Here is a 20,810-nt window from a genome sequence, read left to right as displayed (position 1 = left end):
TAAAGAAACCCCGTACACTAGCAGAATAAGCACAGTTCTCCAAATATAGAAGCAGAGAGAGAGAGCAAGAGCACAAAGTGCTTTGGGATCCAGAGACACTGCTAGTGAGGCAGGAGTTCGTATACCGCTTTACAAGCAGGCCCAGCAGCACTCTCCTTTCCAGGGGCATGGAGAATGATGAGAAAGATAAGGAGGAAGGCTCCTGATGGGACATAATTTTCAATCTCTGCAATCTCCAGAATGCAACCCTATTAATTGTTGCTGCCTGTTCCGAGCTTCCCTTCCCCAAGACACTTGTCTCTGTCATGTGCTCTGAAGCCCTTTGTTCCAAACGCAGGCAAAACCAAATGTAACTCAAACTCTTTAGCAGTGTCTCATTGGCCGGTCACCCCGGGTCCGCCCCCAGTCCTCCCCTTTCCCCTTCTCCCAATAAAAGAAAGGACCAAGAGGGGGCCCGGCCTCTTTGGCTTGCACCCTTTCTGCGAACATCTTGTCTCTGTTTCTATTTGAAAGCTTCTAATTGCAGGAATTGGCAACCAAAAGCTGTATTTCTCCCTCTTTGCTTCTGCTGGTGGTATCAGCTTTGCAGCTACTATTGCTGCTTTTAGAGCTACTGAAATGCTGGATTGCCCGTGCTACCTCTCTAGGCTGCCCGAGGCTTTCTAAGGCATTGAACTACGAGCCTAGCCGGTAAAAAGCTGTAAGTATCTCCACATCTGGCACCCAACGTGCTCTCTGAGCCCCAGTTCTGAGAGACTTTTAGGGTGTCCCAGTAGCTGCGTGTCTGCTAGAGTCAGCTCTGCACATTCTGCCGTGCCAGCTCTCTGTAGTGAGCTGTTACTTTTTGCGTAACAGTGAGCCCAGAGCCTCAGCCTGTACCCTCACCCACACCACGTGGCGAGGGAACGGCTGGAATGTAGAAGACCCTCTTCACTTATTTTTTCTCCAGACCTGCTTTCCTGTGGTAAATCCAGAATTCTGGTGGGTATTTCCCTGCTGTTTTAGGGGCTCCTGTCTTAAGCTGGTGCCGGTGCAAACTTTCGCTTTTTTTTTTTTCCCCTCTTTTTTGCGATTTGGGGCTGAGGTTTGTGGTGCTGCATTTGTTATGGGATCTGAGGTTTCTGCACACCATAGAGAAATATACTACCAAGTTCAAAGCTACCTTTCTTGTACTGGGCATAAATATCCTAAAATTCTAGTTCAATCTTTTGTACGATAGCTTTTTCAGTACTTTCCTAATCTGTCCTCCGAGGATATGAGATCTTCTGAATTTTGAGACAAGGTGGGGAGAAAACTCTCCTCTCTTAGGCGTGCAGGAGATGACACAGTTTCAAAATTTTTTCCTCTCCTGTTACTAAGTTATACTTTGCTGGATAAAAAAGCAGTACATGAAAAGCCACTGCAAAAACACTCTTTTAATTCCCTTACACCCTCTTCCAACTCCTGTGTCCCTGACCCCTCTTCCCCTACACTGGAAAACACAGCTAGAGCAGACTGCTTTTCAGCTCAGGAGAGCCATCGTCCTCCTGGCTCACCCATGTTTCCTCAGCACCCTGCCTTGGACTGGAATCCGGAGCCAGTACAAGGACCTTTCCAACCCCTTTTCTCCATTCCTTTGTCCCCAGTTTCTAGCCCTCGTGTTTTGAGCACGCAGAAAAACCCCTTCTCCCCTGATCTCTTTGTTCCCAGGGACAGCCATTGCCATGTGCTCGCAGCCCGGGAAAAACCCCCTCCCCCCAACCCTTTTTTCCGAGTTTGTCTCCAATAATGGCGGACACTACATTTCTTCATCCCCAAACTACACCTCCCACAATCCCTTTCTCCCCCACTCCACAAATCCCTTCTTGTCCCCATCCCCTCCCACTCCTGTGTTGGAACCTGTCCCCACCCCCAAAGCATCATGTTTCACCTCCCTCTGTTCCCGCCCATGACTCAAGAACCGCCCCTGCCTCCCACAACCCCGCCCCCAACCCCTCCCCTCCTCCTGCCACGTCCCCACCTCCACTCCCTGCCCCTCCACTCCCCTCCCCTGCTTCCCATCGTCCCGCCCCAGGTTTGCAGTCATGTGACTACCTCCTTAAATCCTGAAACTCATGGTTACCTGGAAGTACCTCCAGCTGCTACTACGCTCTCTCGTACTAGCACGGGAGCCAACCCTGGCTGGATGCCCTTTCCTTATTCTAATATTAAGGATTTGTGCAAGGCAATTAAGGAGTTTGGGATGCATAGTAATTATTTTAAGAGCCTTATAAGTGCTACTTTTGCAACTCACTTACTTGTACCTCATGATTTAATTACAATAATGCAAACTCTTCTCACACCTGGTGATTTTGTGTTGTGGAAACAACAATGGAAAATAATTTTATCTGATTTATTGCAAATTTTGTGGCAAACTCCAGATTACCTGGACTTTGACAACAATTATATCACATTAGACCTTTTATCTGGTGACAATAATATGGCAAATCCCCAAAAACAAGCAATGCTTATCCCTCATCCAATTCTTACTGAAATCACACGTGCTGCTGAAAAGGCCTTAACACTACTACCATCTCAGACTCCTACATCTCATTATACCAACATCAAACAATTGCCAAATGAAAATATTATTTACTTCTATAACTGTTTGCGCGGAGCTATCTTTTCCCAGGTCCCTAATCCTGACCTCCAACAAGCGCTCCTACTCGAACTGCTCCAAGTGAATATGAATGATGCTTGCAAACAAATCATCCTGACCCTTCCTTTGCACCCCCCTCCGACTGTTGAATCCATCCTCGAAGTCTGTACAAAGAAGGTGCAGCTGAACACAGCTGTTCCCCTTTTGCAAAAAGTGGGGATGGTGGGGGAGGTTGTGGAGAATGCTATGGGTACAGGGCAAACTCAATCACGAGGTAACTTTATATGCTATCGTTGTCAGAAAAAGGGACATGTAGCTCGCAATTGCAGAACAATTATAATTGCTGATAAAAACTCTCCAAAGACTGTTTCCCCAGGTCAGCAGCAGGGAAACTAGCGACTCAACGCGTCCTAACAGCTCCATGTTCCGACATAAATAGAGCTGCAGACAAAGCAACTTGGACTTCTGGATGCAGGTTTAAGGTAACCTGTGATGAAACACACCATTTCAACAACAACAAGCAGACTGTAATACCCCTCTCATTCCAGAATGTGGACCACATGCCAGACCTTACATCCCTTTTTGTTATTGGGGACACCTGCTGGGATAGAGGTTACACCCACACTCATGAAAGTGGATCAGAACAGGTGTTCTAACCTAATTGTACAATGTATATATCCACCGTACTTCATGCCAAAGGGACAAGGCATTGCACAGGCCATTCCACTGCCCAAATACCTGCCCACAGATGGTCACATCCCAACCATCTGTTGGACTGAGGTTTTGGGAAACGATAAACCTGTAGTAGAATGTAAGCTCCATCACAGATCACATAAAATCAGTATCATGGGAATGACAGACATAGGGGCTGATGTGTCTGTCATTCCATTTGATGAGTGGCCTGTGCAATGAGAATTGCAGTCTCAGGGTATCATACAAGGGATTGGAGGTACCCAAATTGCGAAGCAATCCAAATACACCATTCAAATTGAAGGTCCTGAAGGACAAATAGCAACACTTCGTCCATATGTCCTGGACACCAAATTCACGCTGTGGGGAAGGGATGCCATATCTCAGTGGGGAAAAAAAATTGATATCACCCCTAGACATCAAAATTTTCCCTTGCGGCCGCTGGAGCAGAGTTCCAACCACAAAAGCTAACTTGGAAAACAGATGAACCAGTGTGGGTTAACCAGTGGTCGCTAAAGAAGAAAACTTAGGGGCACTCAAAACATTAGTAGCTGAACAATTGGCTAAAGGGAATATCGTACCAACAGCCCATGGAATACACCCGTGTTTGTAATACAAAAACCGGGAAAGAACAAATACAGGCTCCTCCAAGATTTTAGAGAAATCAATAAGGTTATTGAAGACATGGGACCCCTTCAACCAGGTATGCCATCACCTTCAATGTTCCCACAACATTGGCATTTAGCTGTTCTTGATATTAAAGATTGCTTCTTTCATATTCCACTCCACCCTGCAGATGTCCCTCGATTTGCATTTTCTGTGCCCTCTATTAATTGTGAAACTCCCATGGAACGTTACCATTGGCTTGTGCTTCCCCAAGGTATGAAAAATTCCCCAACTCTCTGCCAAGAGTATATTGCCAAAATTCTATCGCCCATCCATGCCAAAGCATAGAAAGCCATCATCCTACATTACATGGATGATGTACTGGTATGTGCTCCCAATAATCAGTATCTCGAGTAGACACTTAACACGGTGATTGAGGCCCTAGAGGCCAAAGGCTTTGAATTACAACCTGAAAAAATGCAAAGAACAAGCCCTTGAAAATACTTCGGACTCAAAATCACAGAAACCTCTATCACACCAACACCCGTCACCATTAATAATAACCCAAAACCACTAGAGGAAGTGCAACACATCTGTGGGACACCGAATTATTTAAGACCCTGGTTAGGACTCACCACAGAGGATGTAGCTCCTATTGCAAACCTGTTAAAAGGGGAAGGCGGTCCAGCATCCCCTAGATCCCTGACAGAAGAGGCAAGGCAGTCTTTCAAAAAGATACAAGAGATCATTTCCACCAGACAAGCACACATGTATCAGCCTTCCCTACCCTTTAAGCTTGTCATTCTAGGGGAGGTACCACGCTTTCACGGCCTCATATTTCAGTGGGACAAAGAGCAGAAGGAACCCCTCATCATACTGAATGGGTGTTCCTTCCACTCCAACCGCCTAAGACCATCACACAGCCACAAGAACTAATAGCAAAAATTATCATGAAGGGTAGAGCAAAGCTCTGCACCCCGGCAGGATGTGACTTTGCATGCATCTACTTACCTGTAACAACAGACACATTAGATCACCTACTTCAAAATAATATAAATTTACAAATTGCATTGGATAGTTACTCAGGCCGAATCTCAAATCATTACCCAAAACATACATTTTTCAACCTGGCATTCTCTTTCATCCCTCGAGAGATTCAAAGTAGAAAACCCCTCGATGCGATGACCATTTTTACTGATGCTTCAGGAAAGAGTAAAAAATCAATGATCACATGGAAAAACCCAAAGACGCAAAAGTGAGAATCTGACATCAAAGTAATCCAGGGATCACCACAAGTATCTGAACTAGCAGCCGTCGTCAGAGCATTTGAGAGGTTCAAAGAACCCTTTAATTTGGTCACAGACTCAGCATATGTAGCTGGAGTAACTGTTAGAGCTGAGCATGCTCTCCTAAAAGAAATCTTAAACAAAAAAATGTATTATTGGTCTTAAAGCTAATTTTTCTGGTTTCCCACAGAGAGCATCCCTATATTGTCATGCATGTGAGGTCACATAAAAACCTGCCAGGATTTATTGCAGAGGGTAATCGTACAGCTGATGTTCTGGCTATGCCAGCAGACATAGTTTTGTCAGCCGACTTACCAAAGCTCCCCCAAGTTTTTGAACAAGCAAAATTGAGCCATGCCATGTACCATCAAAATATTCCTGTTCTTATCCACATGTTCCATCTGTCGCGGACACAGGCAAAAGCAATAGTGGCAACATGTCCCAACTGCCAGAAGCTACAGCTTCCATCACTGGGCATGGGGGTCAATCCCAGAAGCATTAATAGCAGTGAAGTGTGGCAGATGGATGTCACACATCTCCCTGAATTTGGGAGATTAAAATACATTCACATTTCTATTGATACCTTCTCTGGTGCTATGTATGCCTCTGCACATGCAGGTGAAAAAGCTAAGGACATTGAAAAACATCTTGTCCAAGCTTATGCTGTAAGGAGATAAAAACTGATAATGGACCTGCCTGCACCTCTCAGGAGTTTAAAAACTTTCATCAGCAGTGGGGATTTTGACATGTTACAGGTATTCCTCACTCCCCAACTGTACAAGGCATTGTTGAACATGCCCATCAAACCCTCAAGTGAATGCTGCTGCAACAGTCAGGGACCACTAAACTCAACTCACCTGCCCTCAGAGTCAGCAAAGTGTTGTTTACCATAAACTTCCTGAACGGCACCTTTGAGGATCCAAACCCTCCCATCTATCGCCATTTCCAGAAGACCAGGAGACAGAAACTGAAGGAGAATCCAGAAGTCCTGATCCGGGACCCAGAGACTCAAAAAATCCAAGGACCATACAAACTTGTAACTTGGGGACATGGGTATGCCAGTGTATCTATCCCTCAAGGACTGAGGTGGATCCCAGGGAAATGGATAAAACCTTATGTCACTTCCTCAAAAGTCGAGGAGGTTAAAACTGCCTCCTGGAGGAAACGCCGTAAAAAAGATCCTGATTTTGCACCCTCATGTAAACCCCCTACTCCAGATTTTGATGTTAATCCCTTAAGTTAAGTTGCACTGTTTTGCACTAACATTTTGCACTATATTTTGTAAATCTTCGTCCTGATACCCCATACCATAGATGTCCTGACTAAACCCCTTAATTTTTAACTGAGGAACTAGTTTAAAGACATCCTAGGTACTGTCGGGTTGTAGGGACCATAGATTCCAATTACGTTTTGCACTGTTGTTTTGTTACTGTTCTATGCACTTTAAGTTACTAAGAGTTACAACCCAGCTTTAAAGAAAAACAGATAGGGAATTGTTGCTGCCTGTTCCAAGCTTCCCTTCCCCCTCCCCAAGACACTTGCCTCTGTCATGTGCTCTGAAGCCCTTTGTTCCAAACGCAGGCAAAACCAAATGTAACTCAAACTCTTTAGCAGTGTCTCATTGGCCGGTCACCCCGGGTCCGCCCCCAGTCCTCCCCTTTCCCCTTCTCCCAATAAAAGAAAGGACCAAGAGGGGGCCCGGCCTCTTTGGCTTGCACCCTTTCTGCGAACATCTTGTCTCTGTTTCTATTTGAAAGCTTCTAATTGCAGGAATTGGTAACCAAAAGCTGTATTTCTCCCTCTTTGCTTCTGCTGGTGGTATCAGCTTTGCAACTACTATTGCTGCTTTTAGAGCTACTGAAATGCTGGATTGCCCGTGCTACCTCTCTAGGCTGCCCGAGGCTTTCTAAGGCATTGAACTACGAGCCTAGCCGGTAAAAAGCTGTAAGTATCTCCACAATTAATGATCTGCACATTTTCCTTTTCACCTTTTACAAACACCCTAAAATTAATTTATGGGTTCTTTAAGATTTAAAGTTCAGTAGCTTCCTATGCCAAACAATTTTCAGCTTGTGATAAGGGCTGTTTATGCCATTCACAAATAACTAATTAGACCAATTGATGCTGACTAAACAAGGTAAGAATTAAGCCAAATTGCATGGGGCCACTTAGGTGCTGTTGCTGAGGCACAGATTGGTAGAAACAGCAAGCACATAATGGGTTTTTGATGTTAATCATAGTCTTTGGCGGGATTTAAGGGTCATAAGACAACAGTGTCACCCAGTGCCTCCCAGAGCAGCAAATTCAGAAAATTGACTGACTGAAACTCCTCGCTTTGTCCTGACACGAAAGCACAAGACTGTCTGTAAGTGAACACCCTCTGTTCTAAAGTTTGGTTAGATCAATTTAGGGGCTGTAATAACATTCTTCAGCAGCACTGACAAGCATGAAGGAAGTGAGAATAGAGGGTTGGCACTAGGACATGAAGCTGTGTAGAACACTGAAATAATAACAGTGGCAATCTCACATCACCTTAGATTCCATAAAATACGGCAGAGTTCAATAAACAATGCCAACACAGTTTTTTCTAATTTGACATTCAGTGTGATTTTGCATGCTTCATCAAGTCTCATCATTGCCTATGACAAGAATTTTGTTCTGATGGCTGTTTCACAGCTATGAAGCAAAGTGGCAAAGCTGGGGCTTTTGACAATAGACTGATGAGAATTCTAGAACCTAGAAAGTAATAGAAGAAATGCAAAATCATAGAATCAAGTCAACATGTGTTTCCATTGAGATAAATGGCAATTATATGGTAAGCAGTGATACTATTTAAAAATTAGTGTAACTGCTGTTTTTCCAATCATCTTTGACTTTGAGAGACAATGCTAAAATAATACTAGTCATAATTTTGTTATTATTAAGACTAGATGTCTTAGCAATTTGTTAACAACAAAAAACCAAGGAATACATATCTTCCTTGTTTATTGCTCCACATTTGGAATTTGTCTAAAATATATGTCTGTAGTAAAATAAGGTTTCCTCATTTAGCACCACAGTCTTTAGCAACTCCTCTTTGCTTCTTAATAGCTTAAATTCATCTCCTTATTGGCTCTAAACGTCCATTTTGCTACCCTGTAGAGCTTCACACAGAAAGTCACACCTCCTTACCACTTTTCATCCAATCAGCCATGTCCACTCCATCTTTTTCCACATCTCCAAGTTATTAATTTTGACATGCCCTCTCCACATGAAAAAGCTTTTTATTTTAGTGGGCCTGGCACTTGTCATGCCTTTCATTTCCAGCTTAAAAATACAAACCACTTATTTGACATTAAGAATTTTTCAGTTAACAGTCAGTTTTAAGAGCTTTTGCACTTAACCCTCAAAGATAAATACCCTGAAATAAACCACTAGCACAACCACATGCTGACTGCAGACACTTCAAAGCTCAACTCATGCTTCCACCAGCACCAGTGGAAATATCAGAATTTACCTAAGGGGGGGCTGAATAGCCATGCATTTCACCACCAGCACCTGATCTTCAAACAGTTTGCAATCCCAACCAGAGTGCTACATCTGCATGCTAAATTTCAAAGAAAAAAATCACTGGTCCACATCAAAATATGAGAATTGGATAATTTCATTTGTATCAAGGAACTGAATTAGACTCCTAGAAAGGTAAAGAAATTAATTTTATATTCATAAATAACAAATCAATTTGAATCACCCATTGAGCACTGCAGGATCTATAAAGACTCTTTAATTCATTTTGAGCATATTATTACCATGCCAGCAAGTCCCTCCCTTCTGACAACTTACAGCCTAGCAAACATTACTGAATTTTGGATGCAGTGGTTGTACCTGTATTGACCTCTAACTAGGAGTCCAAGGTCTGTTTCCCTGATTGTTCACAGCACATTTATGCCAAACATTCTGAGACACCCAAATACCACTCCTGACAGGTTTCCAGTGCAGTTTGCTCATTGGGTCACTAAAGGCATTCCTAAGATAGCTCCAAATCCTGTCTCTCCCAATGACATGCCTTGCACTGTCAGGCAACTTCCCACTGTAGGAAGATGTAAAACAATGATAAAGGGCACAATCCATTTTTAAATATACTAGTATGAGCACACACTGTGCATGGAACAAAGAGTGCTCTGCACAGCCCACTACAGCGGCTGACAAGGGAAAAGTCTGACAGGTCTGCATAGTAAGCACCAATCAAGGAATTGTGCCAAGTGCTGTGCCATGGGGACGAACCCCAACAGGCAGAGAAGAACAGCCACACCTGGACTAGGCTGTTCATGCCACTGATAAGCAACTCATATGAGCAGAGAACAGTCAGTATTGTCTACTCAACTTCAGTGAGGCTTTTGACACGGTTGCTCACAACATCCTCATACACAAATTCAGGAAGTGTGGACTGAATGAGTGGACAGTGAGGTTGATTGAGAACTGGCTGAATAGCAGATGCCAGAGGGTCAAAATCAGCGGCAAAGTTGGAAGCCTGTCCCTAGTGGTGTCTCCCTAAGGTTCAATACTGGGCCCAGAACTGTTTAACTTGTTCATCCTTGACTTGTAAAATGGGCAGATTTCTCCTCAGCAAATTCACTTATGACAAAATGCTGGGAGGAGTGACTGACAGCCCCGAGTGCTGTGCAGCCCTTCAGAAGGACCTTGACAGGATGGAGAGATGGGCAGAGAAGAACCATCTGAAATTCAGCAAAGGCAAATGCCAGGTCCTGCACCTGGGGAGGAACAAGCCCAGGCACCAGCACAGGCTGGGGCTGACCTTCTGGGGGGCAGCTCTGCAGACCTGTGGGTCCTGGTGGACACCAAGCTGTCCATGAGCCAGCAGAGTGTCCTGGTGGCCAGTGGTATCCTGGGGGGCATTAGGAAGGGCATTGCCAGCAAGTCATGGAAGGTGATCCTGTCCCTCTACTCAGCCCTGGCGAGACCTCACCTGGAGAGCTGTGTCCAGTTCTGGGCTCCTCAGGACAAGAGAGACATGGAGCTCCTGGAGTGGGTCCAGCGGAGGCTACAAAGATGGTGAGGGGTCTGGAGCACCTCTCTTATGACAAAAGGCTGAGGGAGCTGGGCCTGTTCAGCGTTGAGAAGAGACAACTGAGAGGGGACCTCATCAATGTTACAAGTATTGGAAGGAAGGGTGTCAAGACAATGGACTAGTGGCGGACCATCTTCTCAGTGGTGCCAAGCAATGGAACAAGAGGCAGTGGGCAGAAACTGATTCACAGGAAGTTCCACCTGAATATAAGGGAGAACTTCTTGCAAGTAACCACACATTGGAACAGCTTGACCACAGAAGTTGTGGAGTCTCCCTCACTGGAGATATTAAAGAACTGTCTGGACACAATGCTGTGGAATGTGCTCTGGGATGACCCTGCTTGAGCAGGGAGGCTGGACAACATGATCCACTGTGGTCCCTTCCTATTTTACCTGTTCTGTGATTCTGTGAAGGTGACAGTTCTGGAAACACAACTGTATCAGTACTACCCTCAGGTATTGATATTGAAATAACATAAAGAAACATTTCTTCATGACAGCTCATGCACTTACTTTGATTGTGCTGGTGGAGGGTGGTAAAGACAAAGTATTATGTGTACTAGATCTATGCTGATCTAGTTCTAGTACTAGAACTAGATCAGCAACCACTTTGCAAACATCACTTTGAAATTTAGCCTATACTTCTGAAAGACATTTACAATGACCTTAGTTTCAATGCCAAGATAGCAGGTAGGTGTCAGGGCTTTACTCAAATGAAAATAATTTTCAAAAATCGGATCTCAGAATACTGCTCAGCATTTTGAAAAACTGAGAAAAAAAATGGATACCATACAGTTGGTGCAGAATTTTTGGCTCAAATTGCCTACTTTAGAGGCCTATATTTAACAGCTCAATAAAAACATTCAGCAATAAATGCTGGCTACTACAGTTAAGAAGCATGTAATCAAAGAGTAGCAACCAGCGTTTGTTAAGAGCTAGTTATTTCAGCGTGACCTTTTTTTAATGAAAAATTTTCCTTACATGGTACCTGAATGAACTGGTAGGGTTCAATGCCTTCAAAACCTATGTGTGAAACAAGAACTAGAAAAGCCTTCCTCACCCACACCTTTGCATAAATATCCTAACAGGTATTAAATGTAAAAAACAAAGCCCCAGTGTTTCTGTATCCACGAAAAAAACAGTGGCCAAAACCAAGCAGGTTCATTAGCTACTTACAGAATGGCTGCATTGCAAAGTCAGTTTTAAAGAAAGCTGCATTTAAAGACATTTTACAGCTGTATAATAAACATGGTGTCGTCTTCTCAAACTGGAGCACTCAAGTGCTCACATGTTTATGTCCAAAAGAGGCTTAACTGAAGCATCCCATACTAGTCCACATAGCAGAAACTGCCATTTCCCACTCACTAAAAGATTTTGTTACAAACAGACTGGTTAATCTAGTAAATAGAATGCCATGAGCAGGAGGTACTCGTAACAGACTTAACTGCAAAAATTTTTCCAGTGTTACAAGCAAATGAAGAGTAAGTTCTTCAGGAAGGTGAATAGCATAGATGTAAGACAAAATGATTTAGGGTTCCCTGAATAAGCAAAGTCTTGGGTTTTACAAAAACATTAGCCAGTGGCAGAAGTACCAAGACAAAAAGACAAACAAGATGGTGGAGCAGAAGGTAACCTTTACAAGATCTAGATGTGTATTCAATCTGCAAAGGCTGACTTAGTGTAAGTGATTTGAGGAGTACCATGTCCATCTCTGAGCACTCAAGACCAGCGGTATCCATTAAATGTTGGATTTACTGTTGTAACTGAGGAGGGGAAGAGGAAGAGGAAGAGGAAGAGGAAGAGGAAGAGGAAGAGGAAGAGGAAGAGGAAGAGGAAGAGGAAGAGGAAGAGGAAGAGGAAGAGGAAGAGGAAGAGGAAGAGGAAGAGGAAGAGGAAGAGGAAGAGGAAGAGGAAGAGGAAGAGGAAGAGCTCTTCAAATGTATTTTAATGTCAAGTAAAATTGTTCTTTTTAAGAACAACTGGGGAAGAAGCAGATTGTCTTTCCTTGTCTAACTTCACCCCAGAATAATATTAATTCTCCAATCTTGCTAACAATAAAAGTGGCATATAGAAAAGGCCCCTATAATACTCTTCATCATTCCCTCCCAGTAATAGAACTATTCTAGCTTTTGTTGCAGTCTGATTTTAAAAACTATAATTGATGAGGAGAAAAGGAGAAGTTTTTGTTGGTTTGTTTTCATTTAAGGTCACCAAATACATAACTCAGTAAAAACTACTTCAGATCTCAAGTGGCCTATTAAGATCCATTGTAAGAGACATGGGCAGCATTTACATTCAGATGTGAGGTTATCTTAGAGAATCTAGTGTTCAGTGCTCATTTCACAAAATTCAGCCAAAATAGACCATTATATAATCATTACTTCAGCACCTGTGTCTTTTTCGTGAAAACTTCTGAAAGATCTTGTGAATTTTACTATCATGCATAGCCAGACATGCTGAGCTGTGCAGTGCTTCTGAGAACCATGAGTACCTAGAATTCAAATCAGCAGGACACCACCTATTCCCAAGCACTGCTAACTGTTTCCTCGTAGAAACCAGTTCCTCCATATGTCTAGATGTAGAAAAGGGACATACACTTGAATGCTAAAAAAAGCACTTGGAAATCAGTATGCAGAAGCTGAATGTAAATTAATCCAACAGAAGTGTTCTTGTCTAATTGCAGGTTAACATTTTAGTCACACACAGTCAGTGAAAAACCCAGCTAGTGCAAAATCACAGATATTCTGGTTAAAGCCAATCATCCAAATATCTGCTTAGGACCCCAGTTTACTGCACACAGTCATTTGACAACAGAGATACACAGCACGTATTATTGCATATGCTTATTTTTATAAGCATGAAAAGTACCCTAGGACACCTGCCATGGCTGCTTACTCCACAGTAAGTCATACTGGAGAAAACACTGTTTTCTCCAATATCACACAGTACATTCTTTTAGAATTTTGTATAGGCAAGCCAGGGCTAGCAGTCTGATGGAAATGAACCTAAGGCCTAAGAAATTAACCTAAGGCCTAAGAAGTAGGAATTGTGAGAACACATGTCAAAGATGATTTATTTCACCAATACTTCACTGTAAAGTGTTGATCATTTAAAGCTCATTCCTCAGTTTTCAAAACTCAAGGAAGATCTCATCATATGTCCTATTACAAGAAGAGTTTCAAGATTGTCTGTGGATCCAAGAATACAGCATACTATTTACAGAATAAGTAATTTAAAAGCATTTTACAAACCCAAATTCTATACTCAGCAATATTACCTAGTACGGTTTGGGCTTAGGGATTTTGTTTGTTTGCGTTTGGCTTTGGTGTTGTTTTGTTTTACTAGAAAACCCACTATTCAAAGGGGAAAAATTAACATTTCTCAATAAGCTGAGATTCAAGCTAGTGAGCAATCACAAAAAACCTTTCCAGACCTGAGCTTCAAGACTGAGGATCAAAGTTCAACAGGGGTAGGTCTGAGTTCAGTTCAGCTTTGGTGTTGTTTTGTTTTACTAGAAAACCCACTATTCAAAGGGGAAAAATTAACATTTCTCAATAAGCTGAGATTCAAGCTAGTGAGCAATCACAAAAAACCTTTCCAGACCTGAGCTTCAAGACTGAGGATCAAAGTTCAACAGGGGTAGGTCTGAGTTCAGATCTTTGTGAACATTTCCCACCAGAATAAACAGACACTGCCGTAGTAAAAGGTAGCTCTATCCTACCTGTAGTGGCCCTTGCCTTGTGCACACCCCTGTATTTGCAGTCAGCTAGGTTACAGTACTGACATAGCCACTGCACAAACATGGGTGCTGTAGCAGACAAGTGGAAGAAGCAGTGCTAGCCTTCTGTGGTTCCCACCATTTCGTGGCAGGATCTGTGAAAATTTAATAATCAGGATGTCGGCAAAGAGCACAGCCACAAACATCAACAAAACAGTGCCTGTGAATCATTTGCATGTATGTGGAGGAAGAAGAAAAACCTGAAGGAGCTATGTATTTCAAGTTTTCCTCTCCCGTTACAGCAAACGAGTGATGCAGTCTGCTTAAGTTAGCTAACTTGATAACTGTAACTAAAAAAAACCAAAATCATGACTAGTTACTGCAAATGTCAAAATATGCTTGTATCTGGCAATCCACCATCATCTATTGCATGTTTAAACAGTATCTTTCTAGACTAATTTTTTAACAATGACTGACATTCATCACTACTTGCCACCAAAGAAGCGTATCAGAGTGCATTCTGTTGCCGGAAGCATGATTGTGATGCAGTTCCCAAAAATCAATATAGTATTGAAACACAGTTCCATTACTTCACAGAATGGAGTAATGCCACTACCAGGACACTGTGTAGACAAAACAGAGCTCAACACTGCATAGTGCAAGGCCCAGGTAGAATAAACCCACAGCTCCCTCTAGCCTCTTCTCCTCTCTAATCTTTCTGTCCTGAACACAATACAAATTTTGATGGCTCTCACATGGCTGAGCCTTGGGAAATTTTAAAAACTTTATACAGAATGGGGAAAAGAAGCCTACCATCAAAACTGGATATAAAAGCAGATTTTTCACAATGCAATGCTTTCACACCCATTACACCTTACCTTTAAGACTGAATATATCTGAAAAAGCCTTGCAGGAAAAACAGCACAAAACCCTGAACTAGAAAGCATGCTCTTCGAAATTTTTTTACAGAAAGCTTTCACCTAAGTAGGGCTTTTAAATAGGGCATTTAAATACATGTTTCATGGTATCTTTAAAAAAGAAGGAAAAAAAAAGAAAAGGTGGATTCTGGGTTTTTCTCCACTTTAAAAAATACAGAATACTTTGTTTCTTTGTTCACTGTCGCAGTTACCTGCTATTAATACTATAACTACACACATGGAGAAGCCTGAGATTCTTCTTCAATGGAAGACTGTCTCTGATACAAAGTGCACATTGTTAAAACACAGGCATATAGATACATACTCATGCAAGGTCCTTTCCAGACCTAGTCTCAGCCTGGCTGGGTATCAATACACCACACTGGTTTCCTTACTAAGCATCTCTTAACTTGTAACTTTTGAACTAGCAGAGACCTTGGTCCTTGGTAATTACTTTAGGCCTCAACAGCTTCAAAATTACATATATATCTAAAGGAGAAGAAAAACTAAGTTCTAACCTGGTGGAAGTATCTGCAATGTTTTAGATGGTCAGTGATCTGGAATACATTGGAAAATCATAGCCTCAACTGATGTCCAAGGCATCTATACTAATCAGAAACTACTGGTAAATTAGTGTTACATCATAAGATAATGCTCTTCTCTGAAGTACACTAATGTCCAGACACAGATTTGAAAAGCAATGATTTAAAGAGTGACTAGCTAAGACCTTTTAATCAAATTAGTTTTAAAATACAAATATATTTAATAAATGTTTTGCAACAAAAATTCCCATTAAAATGGTATCTAAATTCTACTTAAAACTTTTACTAACTAGCAGGCAGAAATACTCTGCTTAGCTCTAGTTAAGCGTCATTGCCTTCCCTGATCAGAAGTGCTGACCTGTTACAGAATTACAAGCCATTGCAATCTCTGTGGCTCCAAGACTCTGTATATCCTCAGATTTTGGCTCAACATCTAATTGAGCCCTGCAAAGATAGTGGTTACTGTGGTAGGGCAAGCACTGTTTTGGAAATGAAATCACAAGAACATACACACACAAAGAACACACACACATCTGATGTTTGCCTTGAAGCACTGAGAATAAAAATTATCTCAACATGATGAATGGGAAGGACTTAAATGTTTCTTTTCAGCAGAGTTAGGATTTTTCCTAAAGGGTTGGCCTATAAAATCCTAGTAATGCATGGAAGTACCAAACCAGATTAATTGAAATCGTAAGTCATTACAAATACCTTCTCTAGATCAGCAATCATCCCCTCATGATGCTCAGGACACTCATTTATGTGTTCCAGGCCAGAAGATCTGGTTCAGATTTCTCATGCTTGTTTTGCAGTCATAAAATGACTGTGACCGAATATAATTTAAGCATGATAGAGGTCTACACATATTGTTGCCTGAAAAGTAGTTTATTAACCATTTCAGGCTGATCTACATACAGTCTGTCTTGGTATCTATACATTACTAATTCTTTACAGATAATCTAGTTTTGTTGGTGTTATCTGTAGAACTTGTTAAGACTCCATTCTGCTACAGAAGACAACATGAAGTATTTTGCTGCCATTGCTTTCACACAATAAGCATCTTGCTTTACCTCTGAGACAGCAAGATGGCCAGGACTTGCAGTAATGCTGAACTAGTGCCAAGATGCTACACCTTCTGCTCTACTATCTGCAGTATTTGTGTCAGAGGAGCACAGCTGATGAAAGTGTTGCTAAAACAAAGTTTTGGGAAAGCTACCATAAAGTCTTGTGGAAGGAAAACAGGTTAAAGAATTTGAGCCTAGGCAAATTCAATGATCAGTAATGCTTCTGGCTCTCAAGAGCTTTATAGTGTTCATGTCCTGCAACCCAGATCCAGAAAGCAAACACATTTCAGGACAAGGCTGCAGTTCGTCCTATTTAAAGAAATGGGTTTGACTAACTCCACATACTTTAAACAGTGTAAGAGCTAGGAGTGGATCAACCAGCTGCAGATTACCAAAAATTAAAATATTTATTTCTAAGCAAGTACAGCACCAAAAAATATACCCTAAGATACTAATCTTTCTCAATAATTTCCAGCCATTTTAAGAACCCTAGTATTCTAATTCTGCCATCTCAAACTGACACATTTCATAACCACCTTTACGAAGATAACATACTAAATATAGTCCAACAAAACTGAAGATGAAGCCTTTATAAAGACACCTTAATTAACATGACATGACAGAGATGAGCACATCTTACAGAAGCTTTTACCTTGTAATTCCTTATAATCCAGCATGAGTGATGGGAAAAGCAAGTAGCAAATTTAGATATTTGTCCACAGCCATCATGTAAAGGCCATCATGTAAAGAAATTATGGAGAGACTACCCATTAATAAATCAGGAATTAATACCTGAGATTATGTCTAACAGGACATCAATTTCTGCATCCCTACCAGAATTCACAGCTGTGCAGCTTCCCCACTGTGTCTGGCAAGAAGTGTATTCATTCCAGCCTAAACAACAACTGCATCACAGTCCACTAACAAAATCTCTACTTTCCCTGCTCATAGATCGAAGTACAAGCAGTACCAGTGACAACAAAAATATGGCAATGGTTCCAGCTTTAACAGTACTTACCTGGTCAATGCATACAACAGCCTAAACTGCCAATATAAATCCTGAGTATGCTTTAGAGCTGTTTCTTGAGGATTTTTAATACAATCAGACTTCTGCTCAGAGAAGACTGATTGTGCAGTACTGACAATGAACACATGAATACATGTTATCAACTAGGACAGAACATAGTTTTTACACAAAATCCATGTTTCCCTATAAAAGAATGCTATATTGTAGCTGGTCAACCCAACAAAAGGTTGTCCACAATGGTTATACCACTCAACAGTAACTATTGATAGGAACTTTTCTTCATGCAACAAGAATGAGGAACTGGGAGAAGTCAGACAGACTGGCAGATAGAGAAACAAAACAGGACATTCTATGTGTCTGGCCTATACAATCCAAAGGGCTTGATTCACTTACCTTCCCCTGTGAGACGAGAGACACCCACAGACATACAGAATACAGCAGTAAGAAAGTGTCCTGAACTACTCTACAGACCATTTCTCTAGTTTCAAGTTTCCCAAAAAAATGTTTAATAGCAGCATGGCCCAGAGCCCAGTTACTCACCAGCTGGTTTCCATCACATACCCAGTGCATAATTACCTGGCTTGCCTGATGGTATTCCACGTGCCGAACAGTCTGAACTACACCAGCAGAACAGTGAATTCTTCATTATATGAAATCAGACTAAGAAAGCCACTGCCAGCTTGGCAAGCCAGCTTCCCTCCCCCAAATTTTCTGTGTTCTAACCATTGAAATAGGTAAACTCTCCACCAGCCAGGTACTACAAGATCACTCTATAAGCTTACACAGCATAGGAGTTTCCATTAAGTACTGAATATAATACACAGACCCTCATGTGACCCAGGTACATTGAATTATCAATGATTTTGCAACTTTCTTCTAGAACACTCAATTTTTAGACCTTAGTAGATTATAGAGTATCAACTGCTGAATTAAAAGGTCAGTGCACCTTGGTGTAGAAATACTCTGAAATCCATAGGCACTTGCATTTAGAAATTAATAAAAAATAGCTACTGAATCAAGACCTGTGCTCTGAACAGTAACAAATGTCTGATATGCAACCACAGATCCAGTAAGTGGGTGCTGGCCCTGGCTTGGGTGTGCTCACTCAGATTTAGAGAGATGGGGGCTCACCAGTAACACATTCCTACACTTCAGGGTTTATTGTCCCTTTTAGAAGATGATCTGCAAAGGAATTCTATATTGCAATACCCCAATGTATACTGTCTAAAATGTCTTTAAAGTATTTGCTAGTAAATCTCGTCTTCTTGACCTTAATGTACCAAGATACTACTCAAGACATCAACAACTGTGGTTCTTAAGATTATTTCAACTCTCTAGAGATAGGGATTTGTACTGTTTATTAAGAAGCTATGACACTAAACCACCAGCAGAACTGGAGTTCTGGAGACAGAATGTTTGCTCCTCTTCAACAGTTCCCTGGATTTGTAATATGATACACTTAACTCAAATATCTACAATCACAGTATTGATTTTAAATAAATGAGAGGGTTTCCATTATTTTAATTTTACATAATCCTATGTCTGACTAGCAGTTTTAAGTATATATCCAAAAAAAATTATAATATCATTTAGCCTTTTGCAGATTTTTGAAACATCATTTTCTTGGATATGTAGACAGCTGCAAGTCTGGGTTTATTCTGTTTGAATTGTTTTAATGGAAGAGAAGACACCAGAAAAATAAAAACTAGCCTAAGGAGTAAGGAGTCATTCCTTCCTACATCTTGTACTGTGACCCACAGTGATAGGGCAGAGACAAGGATGCAGCTGTTATCACCACACATGCAAGGAAGTTAATAAATTGAAGAATCCAAGTGTCCTAGACAGCTTGAGGAAACAGACATCTGTAACTCCCATAGTAATATGCCAGTTTCACATCCTAATTCCTAAGTGACCAAAACACAAAGGACATGATTTGTAACTTTTGTAGACTTTGAACTACAGTCATAAAATCTTACTAAAACAATGTGTTTTTAATGCTCTGAAAATCTGCCTTCACCTTGCAGTTTGCCAGATCATATCAGGTTTCTGTTGCTTTGGAACATGTATGAGTTCCATTCCACTATCAGACAAGCTCGGCAGCATGGACTATTTTTTCATATCATTATACAAATTCCTAAGGATACGACTGTGCAAAGTTTTCATAGGTATCTGTGCCACTTTTTTATCTACCAATTTATATGAGATCTGACTAATTTTACAGATTTTATTCCTTCTCATTTCACTAAACCCTCAAGCGGATTCCCCAGTTTACTAGGGAACCTGCTGTGAAGCCGATTTCCTTAGAGCCTTCTTCAATTTACTGAGAAATTCACACGTTGTTCGATATTCTCGGAAGACTCCAGAAGAGTGAAAGCGAGCCTTCGCTGTTCTGGAATTTCCCCCTAGCGCACTGAGTTTAAACCACTCGTTCTCAGGTCTGAACATCGCCTAACAACCCAGAAAAGGTCCTCACGGTGGGGAACTGGGAGCCGAGACGGCTCTTCCAGAATTCCGATGTGGCTACTACGGCGGAGACGAACCTCTGCAGATCGTGGTGCGCCCCTCACGGATCGCGCTGCTCTCCCCTCACCGGGCTGATGCACGGCACCGACTGCAGCAGGATTCCTGCTGCTGGCGCACCCCACCAGTGAGACCCCTCGGCTCCGTGCGCATCCAGCAGCGCCCACAGCTCCGCGGGCAGCCGCTCCCACCCCCAGCCCCGGCACCAGCCCGGCGGCCCCCGCGACATCCTTACCCCATGGCGGCCGGCAGCGCCTGGCACCGGTGGTGCCGCGTCCCCGGGGCGCTCCTCGCCGCGCCGGCAGCTCTGCAGCCCCGTGGCAGCGGGGGCCGCTGCTCTGGGCTCGCCGCAGCTGCCGGGGGCCGAACGGGGCCGCCCGCGCCCTAGGGAGCGCCCCCCGCGGGCCGGGCTCCCATGGCCACCGGCTCCGCCGGGCGCCCGCAGGCAGCGGCTCCGGGCCCCGGGCGGGCGGCAGCGGCGACTTCGGGGGCTGACGGATCCCCTCCTGCAGGAGAACGGGGAGGCGCTCGCCTTCTCTGCGAAAGGCTGGCGGCAGCTGCGGCGCTTCTCGCCGGGACGTGCGCGGCCGCGGAGGGCTCTGTGTGCCTCAGAGGCGGAGCGGGATGGGGCAGGCGGTGCGCACAGAGCTCCACACCACCGCTCCCCCTAGCACGGCCGCCAGCAGCGTGGCGGGCACGGATGCATTTTCCCCAGAAGGCAGAGCGAGCCGTGGCACCGGCGCTGGCATCGGACTC

The 20,810-nt window shown here is 42.9% G+C and overlaps 1 protein-coding gene across 2 annotated transcripts in view; it reads right to left on the bottom strand.

Annotated features, from left to right (window-relative positions):
• HOMER1 (homer scaffold protein 1) overlaps positions 1-20,397 on the bottom strand; it is a 97,116-nt gene extending 76,719 nt beyond the window's left edge. The window contains exon 1 of one of the 2 annotated variants that reach the window (XM_069002362.1): positions 20,290-20,397. In XM_069002362.1, coding sequence (XP_068858463.1) covers positions 20,290-20,294 — 5 coding nt within the window. In that variant the 5' untranslated portion in view covers positions 20,295-20,397. The remainder of the gene's footprint in view (positions 1-20,289) is intronic. The other variant, XM_069002361.1, reaches the window with a different exon arrangement.
• Between the last annotated feature and the right edge of the window lie 413 nt (positions 20,398-20,810).

Source organism: Aphelocoma coerulescens (assembly GCF_041296385.1).
Source record: "Aphelocoma coerulescens isolate FSJ_1873_10779 chromosome Z unlocalized genomic scaffold, UR_Acoe_1.0 ChrZ, whole genome shotgun sequence".
Lineage (NCBI taxonomy): Eukaryota > Metazoa > Chordata > Aves > Passeriformes > Corvidae > Aphelocoma > Aphelocoma coerulescens.
Note: the sequence above shows the minus strand (reverse complement) of the source record. Positions and strands in the feature narration are given on the sequence as shown.